Source organism: Neofelis nebulosa, chromosome 6, assembly GCF_028018385.1.
Source record: "Neofelis nebulosa isolate mNeoNeb1 chromosome 6, mNeoNeb1.pri, whole genome shotgun sequence".
NCBI lineage: Eukaryota > Metazoa > Chordata > Mammalia > Carnivora > Felidae > Neofelis > Neofelis nebulosa.
The window spans coordinates 100,712,967-100,733,080 of NC_080787.1; the positions used below are offsets into that span (position 1 = coordinate 100,712,967).

Genomic DNA, 20,114 nt, shown 5'->3' on the forward strand with positions numbered 1-20,114 from the left:
CTCATATTATACCCAGGGGCAGAACTAAAGTTAGGAATCCCACGCTGGCAAATGCTCCCCCTTTCATGCTGTAGGAGCTGTGGCTGGGCTTCTCCCAGACCTGTCCATCTGAGAATACAGGAAAGACCTTTGTATTTGCCATAGACCTTAGGGACATTCTTCTTTTACCCTTTCCATCAAAACTTTCTCAGAGGATTCTTAACACATGAGCTTGATACTGATCCTTTGTTCTCCTCCCAAATGACCCTCTTTCCAACACCTGGCTTGGGAACAGGACAGCTCATTTTGTTCACACGATCCCTGGCTGTAGCAGGGTGAGCATAGCTCTGAGATATTCCAGTCACTGGCCTACACTGGGAGACAAGCGGCTGCAGGGGGATCTGGAGTAACACTTCTTCCTTCTTTTTTTTTTTTTTTTCTCCACCATTCCACATATTATTTAAAATACCAGGTCAAACGATGCCAAATGTGTGGTGGAGCAGACCACTGTGTGTGGGTTTTGTGAAATGGAAGAGCTCTCCCAGAGTCTGGAATGATGGGCTCTGCCTGTCCTGGGGATGTCACCTAGCAAGGGTGCACCCAGAGCACAAGGACAAGGGTGAAACACTCCTTGGGGCCAAGATAGGAAATCCAGAAGGAGAAAAGAGAATTGATCTTCTTGGAGTACAGCTTCTGCCTAGATTTTGTTAAATGGGGGTTGGGGTTTGTTTTGTTCTTTTATATCTTTGGTAGACAAAATGACACAGGTGTACCACAAGCCACTTGTGAACATCCATTTTGTGCCATCAGCCGTCTGAGTCAAGAAACAGGACGTACACCCTACCGGCAAGTGTTGGGTAATAGGGCCCTACTGACAACTGGCTTGAGAGAAAAGCAAAGGGACAGGGAAAAGAAAACCTGGGCTCCATTCCCTCCCCACTGCTGCCTTTCTGTGTGGCTCTGAACAATTGGCCTGACTCTGTGGGCCTCGGTGCATCACCATTGGGGAAGCTCACTAAATGTTTGCTGACTGCCTAAATGGATGTTTCCATGTAATGGAATTCATGCCACTTGATAAACTCTATTTCCTTCTAGAAATAAACAATCTTTTGGAAAGATAGTTATTCCCTGTATACTCATTTTCTGTAGATCATATTAGATGAATTTGTACTTCAACAAGGAAGCAGATTTGATTTCTAAAGGCTGGGTACATAGGTTCAACCATAACGGAGCACATTGTGAAGGTCTGTCATTCCAGTAGTTTTCTGGTGCCTGGCTCAAAGACCACCAGCCAAGGAAGAAAACATTACGCTTCGAGAACAAATGTCCTTCCTCCTCTCCTACCCCCTACCATCTGTGTATCAAAAAAGCTACTCAACCAAAAGTAAACAGTTTGTTCCCATCATGTTAAAACTTCAAAAGGCAGGAAACCAATCACTAAATTAGATCTTGCAGGAGAGTTCAGTTATAGCATTTGCGGTTTCCAGAGATCTCCCCAACCCTTGGTGAGCAATTTGTTCTGTTGCGTTGCATAGAATTTAAGTCACTAAATATTTGCTGCAGACACGTTACACGTCGGGCTCGGCCGGGTACTACGCGGCCCCGCCCCCAAGGCTACCCGGCAGGGAGATGAGATCTGGACCCAGATTCTTGCAGTATGGGGCAGCATTACGTGTCATTGAGGATGTATAAACAAGAGTTGGGGAGAACAGACGGACATCTTCTGGGATTCGGAGAAGCTTAAAGGGCAACAGGGACCCTGCTGCAGAAGATGGCCAGGCCACACTGAGGAATTTGCTGTCGTCATTCTTTGCTTTCTTTCAACCTTCTCACCAGTGCAGCAAACCTCCTCTTTCTCGCCCAGACTGCACACCTACCACCTCACCTAACCACTCTGCCCTCCCCCCATCTCCTCTCCACCCCATGGACACCTCCACAGGACATGGGATCATCCTCAGTGACAATACTTACATAGTGTCCTAGCGCACATAGACTCATTTTACTGCAAACCTGAACTAAATTTCCCTAGGTGAGCAGAACTCTGCCAGCCCACACTTTATCACTCAGAGTGTGGTCCCCAGCCAGCAGCAGCCCCAATACCCGGCACCTGTTAGATATGCGGACTCCCAGGCCCCACGCCAGTCCTGCTGAGGCCAGAATCTGCATTTTAACAAGATGCCAGGTGGTTCGTGAGCACATTCAAGTTTGGAAAACACTGGCTTGAGTTTATTTATAATTGAGACCTTTTCTTTTCAACATTCGAAGGTACAGTAAATTTCCCTGTGATCATCACATGACTTCTGACAGAACCGCTAATGTTATCAAATCCATGTTTCTGCCTCAATTCTTGCAAAGCACCAGTGAGCTGGTCTTCCTAAAATGCACACCACATTTGGCTGTCGATTAATAGAATTGAAGGGAAATGACTGATGTTCCTGATTTCCAGCCAAGAACTCTACCTTCTGGCCTGGATTCAGGCAGCTGAGGAGGTCTGAAGTCTGGTTTGCCCCAGACACAGAAGAAAGATCACAGAAGAAAGTTTATATTCCAAAGGCCTGAGGAAGAGATTTGAAAGATGCCCTCTCTCTGTTCTAACGTGAACCCCTCTGCCTTGGGATCCACCTCGGCGGGGGTGCGGGGGACCCTCACTGGGACTCCTGGGGCACCTTGACCTCATGCTGCCCAGAGCTAGCCTCTGCCACCTCCAGCTGTGACATCTTGGCTCCTACTTCTCTGGGTTGCCAGAGTTACCCCTAATGGCCTAATAAGTGGGCATCTGCACTTGTCACCAATAACGGGGAGATCACTACCGCTCAAGCAGTCCCTTCTACTTCTATGACTTTTCAAAGTTCCCTACGAATATCAACCCCACCTGACTCCTAAAGGAGCTATCTTGTGAGAGTTCTACCTGGCTCTTCAGCTGCCAAGTTGTCTACCTGGGAGAGTATTCCTTAAATCCACACTTCCCAGACTTTAATGTGTCTTCAAGCCACCCGGGATCTGTTGTTAAAGAGTGTGGGAGGGCCTCTGAGCTCTTGCCTTTCTCAGGTGATGAGGATGCTTCTGACCAGAGTTTGAGAGGCAAGACCTTAGGTTTAATTAAATCTATCACCAGAACCACAGAGAACAAACCCACATGAACTGCTGCTGTATACTGGAACAGAAAATCATGTCTTCCTCCAAATCATCCTTTTTTTTGGGGGGGGGGGGCACAAACTTTGTTTCTTTGATAGTTTCTTACGTGTCACAGCTTTGCATTTTCTTATTGTCTCATCAAGTGTCTTCTGGAAATGCTCTGAGTGTGGACAAGTGTGTGGCACCAAGCCTGATAGACCATTGCTTTAATTGAACAACATCGGGGTGGAGAACAACCTGGTTCAAATGAGCTCAAGATTGCAATATTGTTTTGGAATGATGTTGGTCCCCCAGATGGATATGGAACCTAAAATCAACAAAGACTTCCGTCCTTTCCTTCTCACACGGGCCCCTCTTGCCACAAAAGTGGGAAAGTGAGTATAAGCCAGTTCCTCATCTGAAGCAATAATAACTTGATATGTTACCCTTTTAGGGAAATTTGAAAGGACAATCCTAAAGAGGCAATGTCTTAATCTAAAGGCAAACTCTCTAATGGTGTCATTTTAGGTTCCACGGAAGACTGGTGGAAAAGACATGTGGCAAGGGGGCTGCTTAGAGTATACTATGACGTGGCTGCTTCTTCCACTTTCCTTGAGACTCCCAGACACATGAAGCACACTGCACTTGGTTTTGCAACACCTAGGGCATGAGAAACAACTTCCACAGGGTTGGTTGATTTGGGAGCCATTCATTTTTCAAATCAGCATGCTCTAGGGAAAGGCTCATGAAGACAATTCAAGTTATTACTTCCAAAGCCAGGCCAGCTAGGAAGAAAAGGAGCTTTCAGGGAGAAATAACTGTAGCTACACTGCTCCAGGGAAAAGACTAAACCGTCCTCCAATATGGTGAGCTTGGAAGGGGAGAGAATATGGTAGAAACCAAGGCAAGAGTTTCCTCAATAATTACTTAAGGAAGGCTAGAAGGGGGCTCCTCGGACAGGATGTTAAAATGAAACCATTTTAGTTTCAGTCTGGGCTGAGGCTGTAAGACAACAGATACCCCAAAGTAGTGTGAAGTGTACAGATCTTGAAAAAAAAATAAAAGGTGGAAAGCCAGCTTTGTACCTACAGATGACCACCTACATCACGTCTGCAAAAGAAATATAGAGGTTGAGAAACAGGTTGACTAGAAGATGAATTATGGAGACAACTGTCCAGTGTGCTCCCAAGGGCTTCAATGTGGCCATGTGAATAGCTTGATATCTGTCCCTGGAGTTGAGAGACACAATGGATTATTGTTTGATTCCCATGGGAAATCCAAAAGTCTGGCTACGTTGATCAGAGAACAAAGCAGAGGTGTCTGCAGGGTTCAGCCTGCCCAGTTTGTCTGGGGAAAGGATCATGTGTAGTGTTTGTCAGGACCATATGTGGGCCATCAGAAGAGAGATCTAAAGTCAGATCATCTTAGGACTGCAGGACTGTGTGGTGGCACAACAGGGCCTCTGCAGAAAGAAGCTAGAGATGTGTTTCCTATAGATTTGGGGGTGTGGAAGGAATTATAAGTGACCAGCCAGAGAAGAGTTGTATTTATTTGTTCATGTCATGGAAAGTGCAAGTGAGAGATGGTAGGATCACCAACATGCCCATGTAAGAGCCCACAGGATGAAGAATCAGCTTCAAACACCTGCAAATTAGGGTGTATGATGCCAACTCACTACAGGATTAGTCAAGTAAAAACTCTCCTACCCCTTACCTCACTTCTGTCCCCTACTCTGGTCATGAAGGATTCAAAATCATTATTACCTAAATATAGGAGGGGGCAAAAACACAAGGTTAAGTGTGAGGTGGAGAGAAGCCAACTGGCCTGAAGCAGATCTGAACTGGGAATGTGAAATAGTTATATCTTTGAGTGAAATTTAAATTTTGTTCTTACTCTGACCTAGATATACTAATTGTTGACTAGAGAATGCTTTGCTACCTGAAAGGAGCAAGAAAAGTCATAAGATTTGTCCAAAATTTCATCCATGGACGGGAAAGAAGTGGTCCCACAGGATACATTTAAAGGAGAATGGGAGACACGAATTATGTGGCTTTATAATTATATCCTATGGGTCATTGATTGTTCAATGTAACAGTGATTCAAGGGGTTTGCAAAGTGAAATCAGACCATTCTGCTATTCTCTTTGCAAGGTTCACTAGAAGATACATTAGCTTTAGGATATGTTCCTGAGTCAGCTAAGGCTGACAGGAGAGGCCAGATTCACACTGTAAGAACTAGAAGGAGCATTGTACACGAGCAATACTTCCTTTAGGAAATGGAGGCCCAGAAAGAAGAAAACATTTTCCCAAGCTTGCCCACATAGAGACATCACAAACAAACAAAGCAAAACCAAAAAACAACAAGTGTATATAGTACCTGCTAACATAGACTATATTTAATTAGATACCTTTATTTGTAAAGGCCAAATTTCTTACTGATCCCAGATCTTAGAGACATTAATGTAAAATTGTAAACAAGGTTCTTGACAGTATCTGAAAAAAAATATATGCTAAGAATCTAAGTTTATCCTTCCCTGCTGTCCTCTTAGGCTTACCATATAGCCACTCTTATTATAAGCATCTTTTTTTTTAAGCATCTAAGCCTACCTGTGAACACATACCTGCAAATGTATTCACTTTTCATTACGAATACTGGTCACTCAATACCTCAATACTTCAAAAACTTCCTGAACCTTGTGTATTTGCCTTATCACAAGACAAGTTCTCCCATGGTTGTTGGAGCATAAGAAGGTTCAGCAAATGTTTATAGAATGACATAATGACTAGATTCCAGTTTCACTGACTATGTGTTCTTTATATATCAACAATACCGCTTCCTGAGAAAGAAAAAAGGCAACATTTCTGCTAATCCTTGGGAACCTAGAATCCAGAACCTAGAGTCATGTTTAACTTTCTGCAAATCCATAACTCAGGGCTGCTAAGCAGAGAAGGAAAACCTTCTATGGGTATCTTGAGCAGACAATGTTGTGACAGCTTTGGCAGTGTGGCCCTTGTGTGCCCTTGGTGACCTTCCCACTAGCTTTCCTATGCTGAGCTACTCTGCAACAAAAGGCACTCAGCCCCTGGCTCACTTTCCATCCTGTGATGAGAGAGAGACTCTGACTCTTAGTGAAAAACATATTTGATTCATGGCCTGGTCAAATCCCTGCAGTAATAGACACTCTGTTTATTGACATGGGTGGGTATCTGAGGCCCCCAAGCAAGACCAACGTAATCTGTTTCCTTATCCCTAGTTTCTTCAGGATTTATTAGTTCCTTACTGTGATAGTCTTTCAACTACTCAACAATGATGCATAAGTGCCCAAGAGTCTTAATTAGAGGAGAGTGAAGAAAATCACTCATTATATGTGATGTGGTCTCATCCAGATTCTAATAACATAAGCCTAAACGCTATAGCATCAGCTCTCAGTAGCTAGAGTGATCTCTTCCCACTGCAACCTGGGTGAGGACTGTCGAGGTACCTTCCGTCTTGGCCATTCCTGACTGCTCCCTGGGATGGACGGTTGGCAGAGAGGCCGCCTGTGGGCCTCCAGCAAGAAAGCTCCCAGGAGCTCGTGGGAGGGCAGGGTCACCTGGGACCACCTGCAAGCACAGGAAACACAGAAGGACAAAGCCTACCTGACTCCATTCTGCCTTCCTTCTTCTCCTGGGTTTCCTCAGAGCCACTGGAGCCCCTGGGGAAGGGCTGGTGGCTGAAGAGGTCATCACACAGAAGGCTTCGGCACAGCTTGGCGAGGAAACGGAGGACGTACCCGATGCTATTCACCACAGGCAGGCTCCGCAGGTGCTGTTTCCCATCGAAGGATGCCGACACTGAAATGCCACAGAGACAGCAACTCAGAGCGGGGCATGAGAAAGCCACAAGTCCCTGGAAGGAGGTTTTTGTTTTTTCAGTTGTGTTCTGTTTTTAACTAAGCTTTATTCAGATTTCACCTGCGTTTTCACTTCATGTCCTGCGTCTGTTCCAGGACCTCATCCAGGAGACCATGCTGGGTTTAGTTGTCACGTCTCCTTAGTCTCCTCTGGTTTGCGACTTGTTCTCAGACTTACCTTGTTTTGCATAACCTTGACAGTCTTGAAGAGTACCAGTCAAATATTTTGTAAAATGTCCCTCAATTTGGGTTTGTCTGATTTTTTTTTTTTCATGATGTGACTGGGGTTAAGGTTTTTGGAGAAGAAGTGAAGTGTCCCTCTCCTGTTATCAGATCAAGGGTACATGATGTTCCCACGACATCACTGGGATGTCAGCCTTTATCACTTGGCCAGATAGCGTTTGCTGCATTTCTCCACTGTATTTTCCATATTCCATTCCTTGGAAACAAGTCACAAGTTCCTGCCCACACTCAAGGGTGGTAGAAGGATTAAGCTCTACCTCTCAAAGAGGGGAGAGTCTCTGTATTATTTGGAATTCTTCTGAAAGAAAGAACTGTCCGTTGTCCTCCATTTATTCCTTCATTCCTTCATTTACTCAATCATTTACTAATATCAGTATAGACTTAATATATTTATTTTGTACTGTGGGTTATCCAATATTATGTTATTTATTTTGTTGCTTAAATTTTGTCTTTGGGACTTTTAGTGTCCTGTGTCCCTATGACATGCCCTCATTTTTTTTTTTTTTTAGCAACTCTTTGGTTACTGATACTTTAATATGCCTCAGTTTCATCTTGCATTTTCCCTGCCCCTGCTCTAATTTCAGCCATTTCTCCAACATCCTTGGTTCCTTGTTATTGAAGAGTGATATTTAGAAACTAAGATTTGGGCACTGGATATGCTCATTGATAGATAGGTCTAGATCTAGATAGATAGATAGATCCAAATAAACCTGAGTTCATGCTGAGGTCTCTAGCTCTAATCCAGCATCACAGAGTTTAGGGTTCTTTCTACCTTTCTCGGGGAGGACTCTTTAAAAAGAAGAATAATCTCTCTATAATGATTCTAGATCACATTCAATTTCTACAGGGTTACCAGAATTTAGAAGAAACATGTTTCTTCCAGCATACCCCTGTCTGTAATCGTCCTCACAGCCCTCTCTTGCCCCATGAAGCTTGCATACCAGCTCCAGTGTGAGGAACACAGAAGGAGACCCTAGGAGGACATACTGCCCCCACCCATGTCTCCGCCATTCATTGTTAACACCAAGAGGTTTTTTACATTTTATCTCCCAAAGACTGGCACATAACAGGGGCTGGGCAGGGACAAAACCAGAGGTAGTTTTGATTTCAGAACTAACACGAAACAAAACATTTTAATTAGAAGCCAAAAGAATCCATTTTTTGTGTGTATAAGCTCTTTATAGTTTGACAAGAACATTCGTATCCATCATTCTATCCTATGAGGACAGTAGACAAGAGGTTATTATCCCAAGTTACAGATAAGGAGACTGAGAAGAGGGTGAAGAGCAGTTTTTCCAACTCATGTGGCCTCTAGGTGGCCCTTGACTGTCATGTTAATACTCCAAGTGACTCTGCTTGGGAGAGCTGGCAAAGCACTACCAACAGGCCCACGAAGGGGTTCACCCCGGCAACTCAGACACTCTGGAAATTCTCTCTTAGTGTGAGTGTCACTGTTTGCCTCCAATATTTCAGAAGAGTAAGTGTGATGGAAACTGAACCCATAGCAGGAGAGTCTGAGTCATCAGGCCTAATCCAAAAATCAAGGTGCATACATTCCCAGAGGTGCCTGGAAGGACCACCTCATCGAAGCAGCCATGGCATTTATGAGACCATGAGGCCTACCCCTCTGGGATAGCATGGCTCGGGCAGGGCATGCAATACTGCTCCCTTAGCCCTTGAGCTGGCCCAAGGCCCGCCCATGGCAGTCTGGTTCCTTCAGCCCAATGTGCCAGCATCAATGTCACCATTTTCTGTGTTGTGCCATGGGAATGTTTAGAAAGCAGTGCCCTAAGGGTGAGGTGGAAAGTGGGAGAGTCTATTTATCCTTGGGCCCCTCTCACAGCTTGCTGAGCTTCCATATTTGCCCTCAGTAACATGAAGGACCCCCTTGCTGCTCTGGCACCTCAAGGAGGCAGCATGAAGAGTCCCTGGTGCTACTGCATTCTCCAAGACACCAAGACTGAGTGCTCAGCTCTGGACTTCCTGGGAATCCCTCAGCCAAGGGAAAGTTGGCAGGGCTCTTCCCGGGCTTGTGTTGTGCCAGGCACTGCAGAACCTGCTCCCCAGTGCCAAGGCCCCTGAGGCCACAGAAGGGCTGAGCAGGAGAGCAGGGAAAATGGGCTAAGTTCTCCCAGCTTAGGGGGAGGGGCCATGAAAAACTCAGTGGGATGGAATTCGCTGAAGAGGGTGGGCACACAGTACAGGAAGAATTTTCTCTTAGCACTGTGTCTGTGTCTTGAGTCCTGGTATTCAGCAAGGAAAAGGACAAGGCTCTAAACCTCAGAGGGAGCCCAGGTTTGAGAACCTGGCTCTCAGAAAAATACCACAATGGCCAGTGGGATCTCAGAAGGCTGACAATAAGACTCTCCTCCTACCCTCTCTTGATGCAGTACTTCTTCCTCTTGTCTCTGCTTGCCTCTGCCAAAGTTTCTTAAAAGTCACTCTGGGTCAGCCACATGCACTGGACTTTGCCAAGTTCTATTTTAGTCAGTTACCAGCAAGTCAGACCCCCCTTCCTGCCCAGAGGGAGCTCCAGAAGGTGGGCAGAACCAATCACAGCTGGGGAAACTGGTTAGACAACCTCCTCACCTCCAAGCCCTGGGGATCTCAAGTTAAATAAAATGTCCCTGCTTGGGTTCTTCCTGACACAGCGATATTAGATGCCCCTCTCCCCTGACCTACTCTTGGCCAGCAGGGTCATCTGCACCACCCCGTTGCTGGAGAGTCTTTACCTATTCCCTGGTGATACAGAGGACATGGCCTCGATGCTGGGCCAAAGAAGACACCATGCTGTACCCTTGGAGTCAAGACATTTGCAAAGGGGTGGTGCTCTGAGGCTTAAGGGCAGGTGGTAATAACGATTGTTTAGAGACTTGGGTAAGGCAGAAAGAGCCTCTACACCCAAACATATGAAGAGGGCAGCACTCCCAACTCTGCCTCTCACCTTAGGTGACAACTGCCACTCCCTCTGGAAGCTGTTGGGGCAGGGATGAACCTGGAGGATGGTGGTAACAATGGGAGAAGGGATTGACCCTGAAGGGCTTTTACAAAAAACAACTCACCCCATAAGAGGGGCTTGAGACCATGAGCTTCCCCACTGCCCTGCATGGTGATATGTACCATGAAGAAGGAATGAGGCAGAGCAAGGAAGAATAGATAGTGACATGGGCTGATATTTTAGACCAAGTGTTCAGAAAAGGTCTCCTGGATAAGGCAGTATTTGAGTAGAACCCTGAAGGAAGTCCAGGAGCAAGTCAAGCATGGACAGCTGGGGGAAGAACATTCCAGAAAGAACAGCAGGTGCAAAGACCCTGAGGCAGGAGCATGGTTGGAGGATAACAGGGGGAACAGCAAGGAGGCCAGCAAGGCTGCAGCAGAGTGAGGATGCAAGAGAAGTGACCGGGAGATCAAAGAGGTAGCCAGGACCAGGTCACATAGGGCCTCTGGGTCGTCATAAGGACATGGGCTTTTTCTTGGAGTGACATGAAAGCCATTGAGGGTGCAAAGCAGAGGAGGGGCACGCTATGGCTTCGATTTTTAAAGAACAAGAGTAGCTGCTGTAAGTGGTGAACCATGGCTGGCTTCTGGATATATTTTGAAGCTAGAGCAATAGGATTTACCGATGAGCTGGAAGCGGGGGGTGGGTGAGAGAAAAGTTAAAGGTGAGGATTCTTACTGAAGTCTGGAAGCATCTTCTCCTCAAGCCCAGAGAGAGGCCATCAGCACACAAGCTAACCTAAGGCCCCTGGAGCCCAGTGGATGGAAGATAGACCCTGGCCACAGCCACTGTCCCCCAAGCCTGAATATGACCTCTTCCATCTTCAGAGAGACACCCACGTCCCTTCTCATACAACGTGCCCCCGGGCCTTACCTGATACCATCTCACCACCATAGCCTTGTTTGACCAGGGAGAAGACAAGCTTCTGCTGGTGGGCACAGTCAATGCACGCTTGCACGGCCTGCTGCAAGACTGCCGACGGCCTCTCGGGCCCGAAGTGCTCAGGGAGCTGCTGCACCTTCCTCCTCTCCAGGTATGGCCCTGCGTTGGCTTGCTTGTTGATGTAGAGGCAGACTGTGGAAACAGAGCCATGAAGCCCTCAGCATCAGGGGGATCAGGCCAGGCGGCTGCTCCTGTGTGCATGGAGGATGCCTCAGCCATGCCACCTTGGCCCTCACCTTGGGAAAAGCTGAGAAGAACAAAAGTGGGACTGATTCTTCCCAATGTAAGAAGGAAAAGGGGGAAAAGAGCCAATCACTCCCAACTGCCAGAGGCTTGCTCTCAAGAGAACCTCTTGGTTGGGAACAGATAGACAGGTTGGTCCCCTGTGATGTACTCGAATCTGAATTGCAGACAATAATGGAGACCCATGTGGACCATGTGTATAAATGTGTTTCCATACTGAAAATGCACACACCAAAATCTTCCCTTCTCCTCCAAAGGAGCTGTTAAGCTTACATGTAATGTTTGCCAATTTTGTTGTTGTTGTTGTTAACCTTCAGTGAATCAGAAAATTAAGACACGGCTGCTTATCCAAAGACTATATATTCAGTGAAGTTTTAAAGAGAGTGCTATTTATAATCTCAGAGATTTTAAATACTCAGCTGCCCGTTTAGGGAAGCCCAACCAATGGTCCCCACACTTTTAAAGTAATATACCCCATCAGTAAACAAATTTGGAGCACATGCCCCAAAAAGTGGGTTTTTTTATAGGTTATATACATTCTTGACTATTTTAATATATTGCATGCATTTTAAAACATAACCAAGAAATAGAAAATTTTTAAGTAAATATTAATAGTAGGTGTCATAGTTTCTTCCCCATGTTAACAACTCCTTGGCTGTCTCCGCCCTCATCCCAGGATATGAGGAACTTACTTTGGGGGCTATTAGTGCAAAGCAGCGTTGAAAAGGGACATTAAGGGGACAACAATAGGATTTGGAAAGGATGAAACAGTAACAACAAAGGTGAAGAAAGTTTTTATTGAGCATCTACTCTATTCCAGGCACTTTGGGCACTTTATCTTGTTTGATTCTCAAGATGGGCCTGAGAGTGGGGTATGATTACTTCTTTACTAATGAAGGAACCAAAGCTTAAAGTGTTGGATCGCTGTTCTAAAGTCCAAAGTGTAATCAGTGGTACAACAGGGACTCAAGACTTTCTGATGTCAAGGCCTGTGCTCTTTCTGCTCCGCCAGGCTGCCTTCCCTTGAACTCATCCCAGATGATTAAGGATATCTAATCAATAAGGGAACTTCATGCCAGGCACTGTGCTAGATGGGCCCTGTGGAGAAAATGGTGAACTAGACTCACACAGTCCCTGGCTTCCCAGAGCTTTGGGCCCAGCTGGGGAGGCAGAGCTACTCAGAGCTCCACAGGAAGCCGTGTGGGACCACGGCTTCGAGAGAGACACTAGGGAAGTGCTAGGAGGGCCCATCCTGGGGACCCTGGCAGGAGTCAGCGAAGGTTTTCTGGAGCAAGATATGCCTGAACTGAGATACAAGGGAGGAGTAGGGTGACCAGCAGGAAGGTGATTCCAGATAGAAGGAAGGCAATATGCTGAAATCTTATGGGGTAGGGGTGGGGGGGGGGAGCACTTCTAGGGACTGAAAGGAGAGCAATGAACCACAGGGTTCCATCAGCCAAATTAAGTTTGATTTTTACCTAAAAGCAATGGGAGGGAATTGAATGGATTTAAGTGGGACAGGAGTAGGGATGGCTTGTGATGAGGACAGTTTATGTGTGTGTGAGAGAGAGACGCCATCCTGCTGCTGGTACTTTCATGATGGAACTCTTTGTTGATGGACACCCCATGAGAAAGACTGGACTGAGCTCTACGCTGACTGGATTGGAGCCACCAGGTGGGGTTAAGAGAGGTTAGGGTCCTTAGGGGATCTGGAAGTACAAACACAGAGATGGAAACTCTTCAAGATGGGCAGGGTCACTCTCGGTGGAAAGTAAACCTGGCTCTGAAAATGAAACACCAGGCCACCACACCACTCTTTCTAGTCCCACCCCAAGGCAACCAGCTGAACCTGAGATGCATTGAAAACCAAGTTTCAAGTAATCCTACCTGTGAGACACTTAAACTAATATTCTCAGAGAAATCTGGTTGTCCTGCCTGTCAGCTAACACACTAAATCCTTCATCAGAGCTATCCCAGTGGCAGCTCTCCAGTTCACAAAGTAACTGCTAGATGGCTGGCTGACCATCACAGCCTTAGAGGTCATTCGGCTGACATACCTGTGAGAGCCTGTGGGGCGGCCAAGCTGGGTATGGTGGCTGCATCCTGAGGGATGGAGCTGAGGTCGGGCTCCGGTGTGCTCCGTGGAGGCGAGAGGGCTAAAGGAGTCATAAGAACCCGAGACTTGAGCTGCAAGACAGAGCCCACTTAGTCAAGGAAAATCTGGAAATGCTCCCTACACTTGCCCCAAATTTTTCATGGATGTCAATTAACCACTGCTACTCTATCATGTTTCCATGCCTTTTTATTGTGCAGCTAAGGAAGTTCAGATTCAAGTTCATGTTCAAAATTCATGTTTGGGGTCACACTCAGAGGTCAGCTCTGCACCCCACCCTTATACTGGAGTCACCCAGGAAATGATTGTGTCAGGCAGTGAGTGTGGGAACACAAGAGGTAGGAACCGTTGAAGCGTGTAAGCTCTCTGAGTGCAGGGTGCAGGGTAGAGAATTCCCAGCCTGCAAATACCTAGAATTCTGTGGTCAGGGCTTTCCCAACAGCCACCCCGAGACTGACCCTGAATCCCTCCTCAGTCTCTGCTAAGCTTTCTGCTCTCAAAGATCACTGGATCCTGCTGGAAAAGAGAGCAGAAGACATTCCTCCAAGGGGCTTGCATACTGCTCAGTGTTTATTTCCTGCAGTGGAGACTGTCAAGGGCGGCCCGAGTGTGGATATGACTGTATTGTCGGGTAGTGAGAAGCCGCTGCCTTGAAGGTCTCATTTGAAATCACAAATGAGGAATTGAAATTTACTGTTATGAAATAAGATGGACATGACTGGTTGGTTGATTATGTCAATGCCAACAAGTCACTCTCTGTACCAAGATTTGACAGAAAATCTTCTAATCCTCACTCTCCACCAAAAAAATAATGAATATTTCAGTCACTTCACCTCTTCACCACTGACCTGTGTCTGTTCTCTACTACAGACCAATTAAATCAATCTCTGGGGTGAGACCAAGGCATCAGGAGTTGTAACATGTACTCAGATGATTCCAATACATAGTTAAGGTTGGGGGCCACTGCTCCACTGCCTTTCAACTTTAAGGTTCAGTCCCCTGGAGGGTCCTATTAAAATGTGGATGGATTCTGATTCAGGAAGTCTGGGGTGGGGCCTAAGGTTCTGCATTTCCCAGGCAGTTCTGATGCTGCTGGTCTGCGGACCACACTTTGAGTAGCAAGGGTGTGTATTTTGTTGTAAATATATATGCCGACCCCACCCATATCCTAACTTGCTTCCTGGACTTTTAGGATAGAATAATAATGACAGTCTTGAAAAAACAGTATTCCTACTGCTAATTATGCACTCATTCTACATTTATTCATGTATTCACTCAACAAATATGTATTGAGTGTCTATTGCAAGCCAGACACTCTTCTAGTTACTAGGGATACAACAGGGAACAAATCAGACAAACATCTTTGCCCTCATGGAACTGACATTCTGTTGGGGGTAAATAGACAACAAATGGAATAAAGTACATGATATAGTATATTAGAAGGTGATAATAGCTGGAGGTAAAAATAAAGAGAAAAAGGGAATAGAGTGTAATTGAGTTATACTTTAGATTAAAATCTTATTTATTTTTTTAAATGTTTATTTTTGAGAGAGAGAGAGCACGCACAGGTAGGGGAGGGGCAGAGAAAGGGACAGAAAGAATCCCAGGCAGGCTTTGTGCTGTGCTGACAGCGTGGGATCTTATCCCACAACCATGGGATCGTGACCTGGGCTGAAATCGAGAGTTGGATGCCCAACCAACTGAGGAAATCAGACACCCCTAGACTGAAGTTTTAAAATAGGGTGGTTAAGGCACTTCTTGGGTGACATTGCCCAAAGATTCCAGGGAGATGAGGGAGCAAGTCATACCAGTGTCCATGGGAAGAATATTCCAGTGAGTGAGAATATCAAGTGCAAAGGTCCCGAAACAAAAGCATGCCTGGAGGGTTTGTGCAACATAGGGAAGCAATAGTGAGACTGGAAAGGTGAAACCACAGGGCTTTGCAGGACACTGTAAGTTCTTTGACTTACTCTGAGCTCCTTTTTATTTTATTATTTTATTTTTTTTATTTTATTTCATTTTATTATTGTGCTTTATTGTATTTTATTGTATTTCATTTTATTGTATTTTATTGTATTTTTTGAGACACAGAGAGAAAGCATGTATGCACGTGAGCTGGGGAGGGGCAGAGGCAGAGAGAGAATCCCAAGCAGGCTCTGTGCTCAGTGCATAGCCCAACATGGGCTCAGTCTCACAACTGCAAGATCATGACCTGAGCCAAAATCGAGAGTCGGACACTTAATAGGCTGAGCCATCCAGGTGCCGCTACCCTGAGCTCTTTAAAGCAGAGAAACTACAGGATCTAAACTAACATTTTAACAATTTGACTACTGTTTTGAGGAGAGATAAAAGGGACAAAAGCGGGAGGCCACTAATCCAGAGTAGATGAGAGATGACGGTAGATTGGATTAGGTTAATAGCAGTGGAGGAGATGAGAAGTAGACAGACTCTGCATAGATTTTCAAGGTAGAACCAGCAGGACTTACTGACACACTGACTGTGGTGTGTGTGAGAGAGAAAGGAGTCAAAGATGACTCCAAGGTTTGGGCTAGGAAGGCTGTAGATAGAATAACAGGTTTGGGGGATGGGGGGACAGACTAGGGAAGACCAGAGGCTGGTTTTGGACGTGTCAAGTTTATGATGCATACATGCCAGTAGAGATGTTAAGTAGGCAGGTGCATGTACTAGAGTATGGAATTCTGGGGGAAAGTCTAAAGGGAGATTTAATTTGAGAATCATCAATATAGAGTTGACATTTAAGGCCATGATAATGAGTGAGATCATCAGAGAATAACATGGAAGGAGTGTATAGATGGAGAAGAGAAAAATCTAAGCACTGAGCCTTGCAAAACTGCAATATGAAAAGTCTTGGAAAGATGAAGAGGAACCAGCAAGACAAACCAGGAAAGGGGCGCCTGGGTGGTTCAGTTGGTTAAGCAGCCAACTTCAGCTCAGGTCACAATAATCTCATGGTCTGTGAGTTCAAGCCCTGCATCAGGCTCTGCGCTGATAGCTCAGAGCCTGGAGCCTGCTTCAGATTCTGTGTCTCCCTCTCTCTCTGCCCCTCCTCTGCTCATGTTCTCTTTCTCTCTGTCTCTCAAAAAATGAACATAAACGTTAAAAATTTTTTAATTTTTTAAATGTTTTACTTATTTTGAGAGAGAGAAAGAGAGAATGAGTGGGTGAGGGGCAGAGAGAGAGGGAGACACAGAATCTAAAGAAGCCTCCAGGCTCTGAGCTGTCAGCACAGAGCCCGACACGGGGTTTGAACTCACGAACCACGAGATCATGACTTGAGCTGAAGTCAGATGCTTAACCAGCTGAGCTACCCAGGCACCCCCCAAAAAATTAAAAAACAAACAAACAAACAAACAAACAAACAAACAGGAAAGACATCCAGTGGGGCGGAAAGACAATTGGGAGAGTATGGCCTTGTGGGAGCCAAATGTAAAAAGTGTTTCACAAAGGAGAGGGTGATCAGTCATGTCAAAAGCTCTGATCCGACAAGGAAGACTAGAAGTGGCCCTTAGATGTGCAACTTCTCAGCAAGAGAGGTGGTTGTACAGTGGGTGGGATGAGAACCTGATTAGAATTAGCTCAAGAAATAATGGGAGGAGAAGCATTGGGATCAGGAGGTAAAGTCAACTCTTTCAAGGAGGCCTGTCTGAAAGGGGAGCCGAAAATTAGCAGTAGCAAGAAAGAAAAGTCAGATCAAATGGTTCACATCCATTAGGATAGCTACTATCAAAAACAAATAAAAATAAAAGATAAAAAGTAGTGGCAAGGATGTGTAGAAATCAGAACACTTGGTGGTAATGTAAAATGGAGCAGTATAGTAGTTCCTCAAGAAATTTAAAATAGAATTACCCAGCAATTCAATTTCTGGGTCTATATCCAAAAGAATTGAAAGCCAGGAGGTATTTGATACTCATGCTCATAGCAGCGCTATTCACAACAGTCCATGAGGAAGCAACTATAAATGTCCATTGACAGATGAATGGGTAAACAACAGGTCGTACATCCACACAAGGGGATATTATTCAGCCTTGAAAGGGAAGAAAATTTTGGCACATGCTACAATATGCATGAGACTTGAGGAAATTTGCTAAGTGAAATAAGCCAGTCACAAAAGACAAATATTGCATGTTTCCACTTATATAAGAAGCCTAGAATAGTCCAATGCATTGAAACAGAAAGTAGAATAGTGCTTTCGAGGGGCTGGAGGGAGGAGGGAATGGGGAGTTGTTGTTTAACAGGTACAGTGTTTTGGTTTTACAAGGTGAAGTTCTGGAAATTGAATGCACAACAATGTGAATACACCGAACACTAGAACTGTACATTTAGAAATGGTTGTGATCAGGGGCGCCTGGGTGGCTCAGTCGGTTGAGTGTCCGACTTCGGCTCAGGTCATGATCTCACGATTCGTGGGTTTGAGCCCCACATCGGGCTCTGAGCTGTCAGAGTCTGGAGCCTGTTGGGGATTCTGTCTCCCCCTCTCTCTGCCCCTCCCCCGCTGGCACTCTGTCTCTGTCTGTCTCTCTCTCTCAAAAATAAATAAACATTAAAAATTTTAAAAAAAGAAATGGTTATGAGGGTAAATTTTATGCTGTGTGTCTTTTACCACAATTAAAACATTTTTAAAAATCTTTTAAGGTTTTTGTATTTGAGATGGGAGAAACATGTATTAAGACTGATGGAAATAATCCAGTCGAGAGGGAAGAAAGGATGATATGAGGGCGTGCGTGCAGAGCTACTAGCTTCAGGACTCTGAGTAGGTGAGAGGGGATGAGATTTAGTGAATGGAGGCGGGTGCGTGGGAGGGGGATGGCAAGGCCTGAGAGAGAAACACGGACCTTTCATCTATTTTGTTGCAAGGCAGAATATAACGGCCTCGATCTGGGGTGGGTGGATGTGGAGGTGGGAGCTTACAAAAGGTCTCTTCTGATGGCTACTAGTTTCTCAGTGAGGCTGGAAGCTTGAGTGTGAGGACAGAGGAGAGCGTGTTAATGAACTAGGAGGGTAGGAGAAGTGGGGGCACAGGGTGTGGCTGCTGAGCAACGTGGAAGGCACAGTGGGATGTGTGGACATGAATTTAAGTTCATTAAAATGAACTTAAAAGGAGACCAGTCAAAAGTGAGCACACTGGCTACACGGGGCTGTATGGGTGCAGCATCTGGGGCTCTTGCGAGAGACACTGTGTTCATCAGAAGCTACAATTAACAACAGAGACTTCACCTTATTCTGCATTTAGCATTTGAAAAATTAAAGGGCCCATCACGTAGCAATACACTGCTAAATACTATAAAAACAATCTGAAAGAAACCTTAGTGGTGCGAGGGAGCAGACCAGAAACCTGCCGTGACTGACTTCAGCATGGTTCCCTCACCTACTAAGTGGGACAGGGTTACAGTTACGCTGCCTGTTCTTCCAGATTATGCACGAAGTGTCCCTTTGACAGTCTTTCGAGAAATGATATACTGCCCTGCATGCCTTGTGATGGAGAGGCTGGTGGTGGCAGTGCCCAAGGACTGTGGATAGCAGACTCTGGAAGGGCCTGGTTACATCCTCCTTTACAGGCTGAAAGCCCTCCAACCAACATACAGATAATGATGTTGGTGGGGAAAAGGCAAGATTTGGCAGGTTGTCGTTTTCTCGCCTGTGGTCTTTAAGTAAATCACACAAAGATCCTCATGATCCTTCCCTAGAAAGATGATGATAGTGTCGATGGTGACGATGGTAAGGACGGTGAGGACAGGGAGGATGGAGAGGATGGGGAGGATGGTGATGGTGGTGAAGAAAGTGACGGCAGCTAAGACTTGGGTTGCCAGACACTGTTTACTGTTCATGTAAGCACCATGACTTGCTGTGTTAATATTTATTACAAAAGGATCTGTTCATTGAACCCACCTCCAATGAAGTAATACAATTATAGCTGGTTGTTACCTCTGTCTGTCATTTCTGCCCAGATAAAGCAATTCAAGAAATTAGAAAAAGTCAGCTGGTTGCAGGGCCAACTTTCTGAATTCATCCAACCTCTAAAACAACAGTGGGACTTTTGAATAAAGAAGAAAAACTCATGCAACTGTGGGTGGTAAACGACTTTTAAAAAATTCTTCTTGATAAAAGAATAAATCATCAGTAGGGATACCTTTGAGTTAGCATTCTGAAATTTCTATCTCATTGTCTAACATAAAGGGGAAAAAAAACATTCCTAAATGGGAGTCACATATGATTTTAGAGGGCTCCTAAGATAGAAATGAGCTCAGTGACTAGGAATGTCCTTTGGTGTGATGTGGGGCCTATTCTGCCAGTGCCTCTCCCATGTGGAATGGGGAGCTACCTGTTGCCCAATGTATCCAAGCTTTCCTCTGGAAGGGCATTCATCTTTGCCATTGCTAGTTGTTGCTGTTGTTGTTTCGTTGTGTTTTGCTATGTTTGGGTTTTTTTTTAATGTTTATTTATTTATTTAGAGACAGAGACAGTGAGAAAGCATGAGCAGGGGAGAGGCAGAGAGAGGGAGGGAGAGAATCCCAAAGAAGCTCTACACTGTCAGTGCAGAGCCCGACCTGGGGCTCAATCTCACCAACTGT

At 45.4% G+C, this 20,114-nt stretch overlaps 1 protein-coding gene across 8 annotated transcripts in view; it reads right to left on the bottom strand.

The window, feature by feature from the left end:
- Positions 1 to 20,114, bottom strand: part of SCML4 (Scm polycomb group protein like 4) — a 124,467-nt gene that overhangs the window by 35,850 nt on the left and 68,503 nt on the right. For all 8 annotated transcript variants that reach the window (XR_009263187.1, XR_009263188.1, XM_058734870.1 and 5 more), the window contains 3 exons: positions 13,469 to 13,598; positions 11,100 to 11,300; positions 6,732 to 6,926 (listed from right to left, as the gene is read on the bottom strand). Coding sequence is in view for 6 of the 8 variants with exons in the window: in XM_058734870.1 (XP_058590853.1) it covers positions 6,732 to 6,926; positions 11,100 to 11,300; positions 13,469 to 13,598 (526 nt within the window). In the remaining 2 variants the exon portion in view is untranslated. The remainder of the gene's footprint in view (positions 1 to 6,731; positions 6,927 to 11,099; positions 11,301 to 13,468; positions 13,599 to 20,114) is intronic.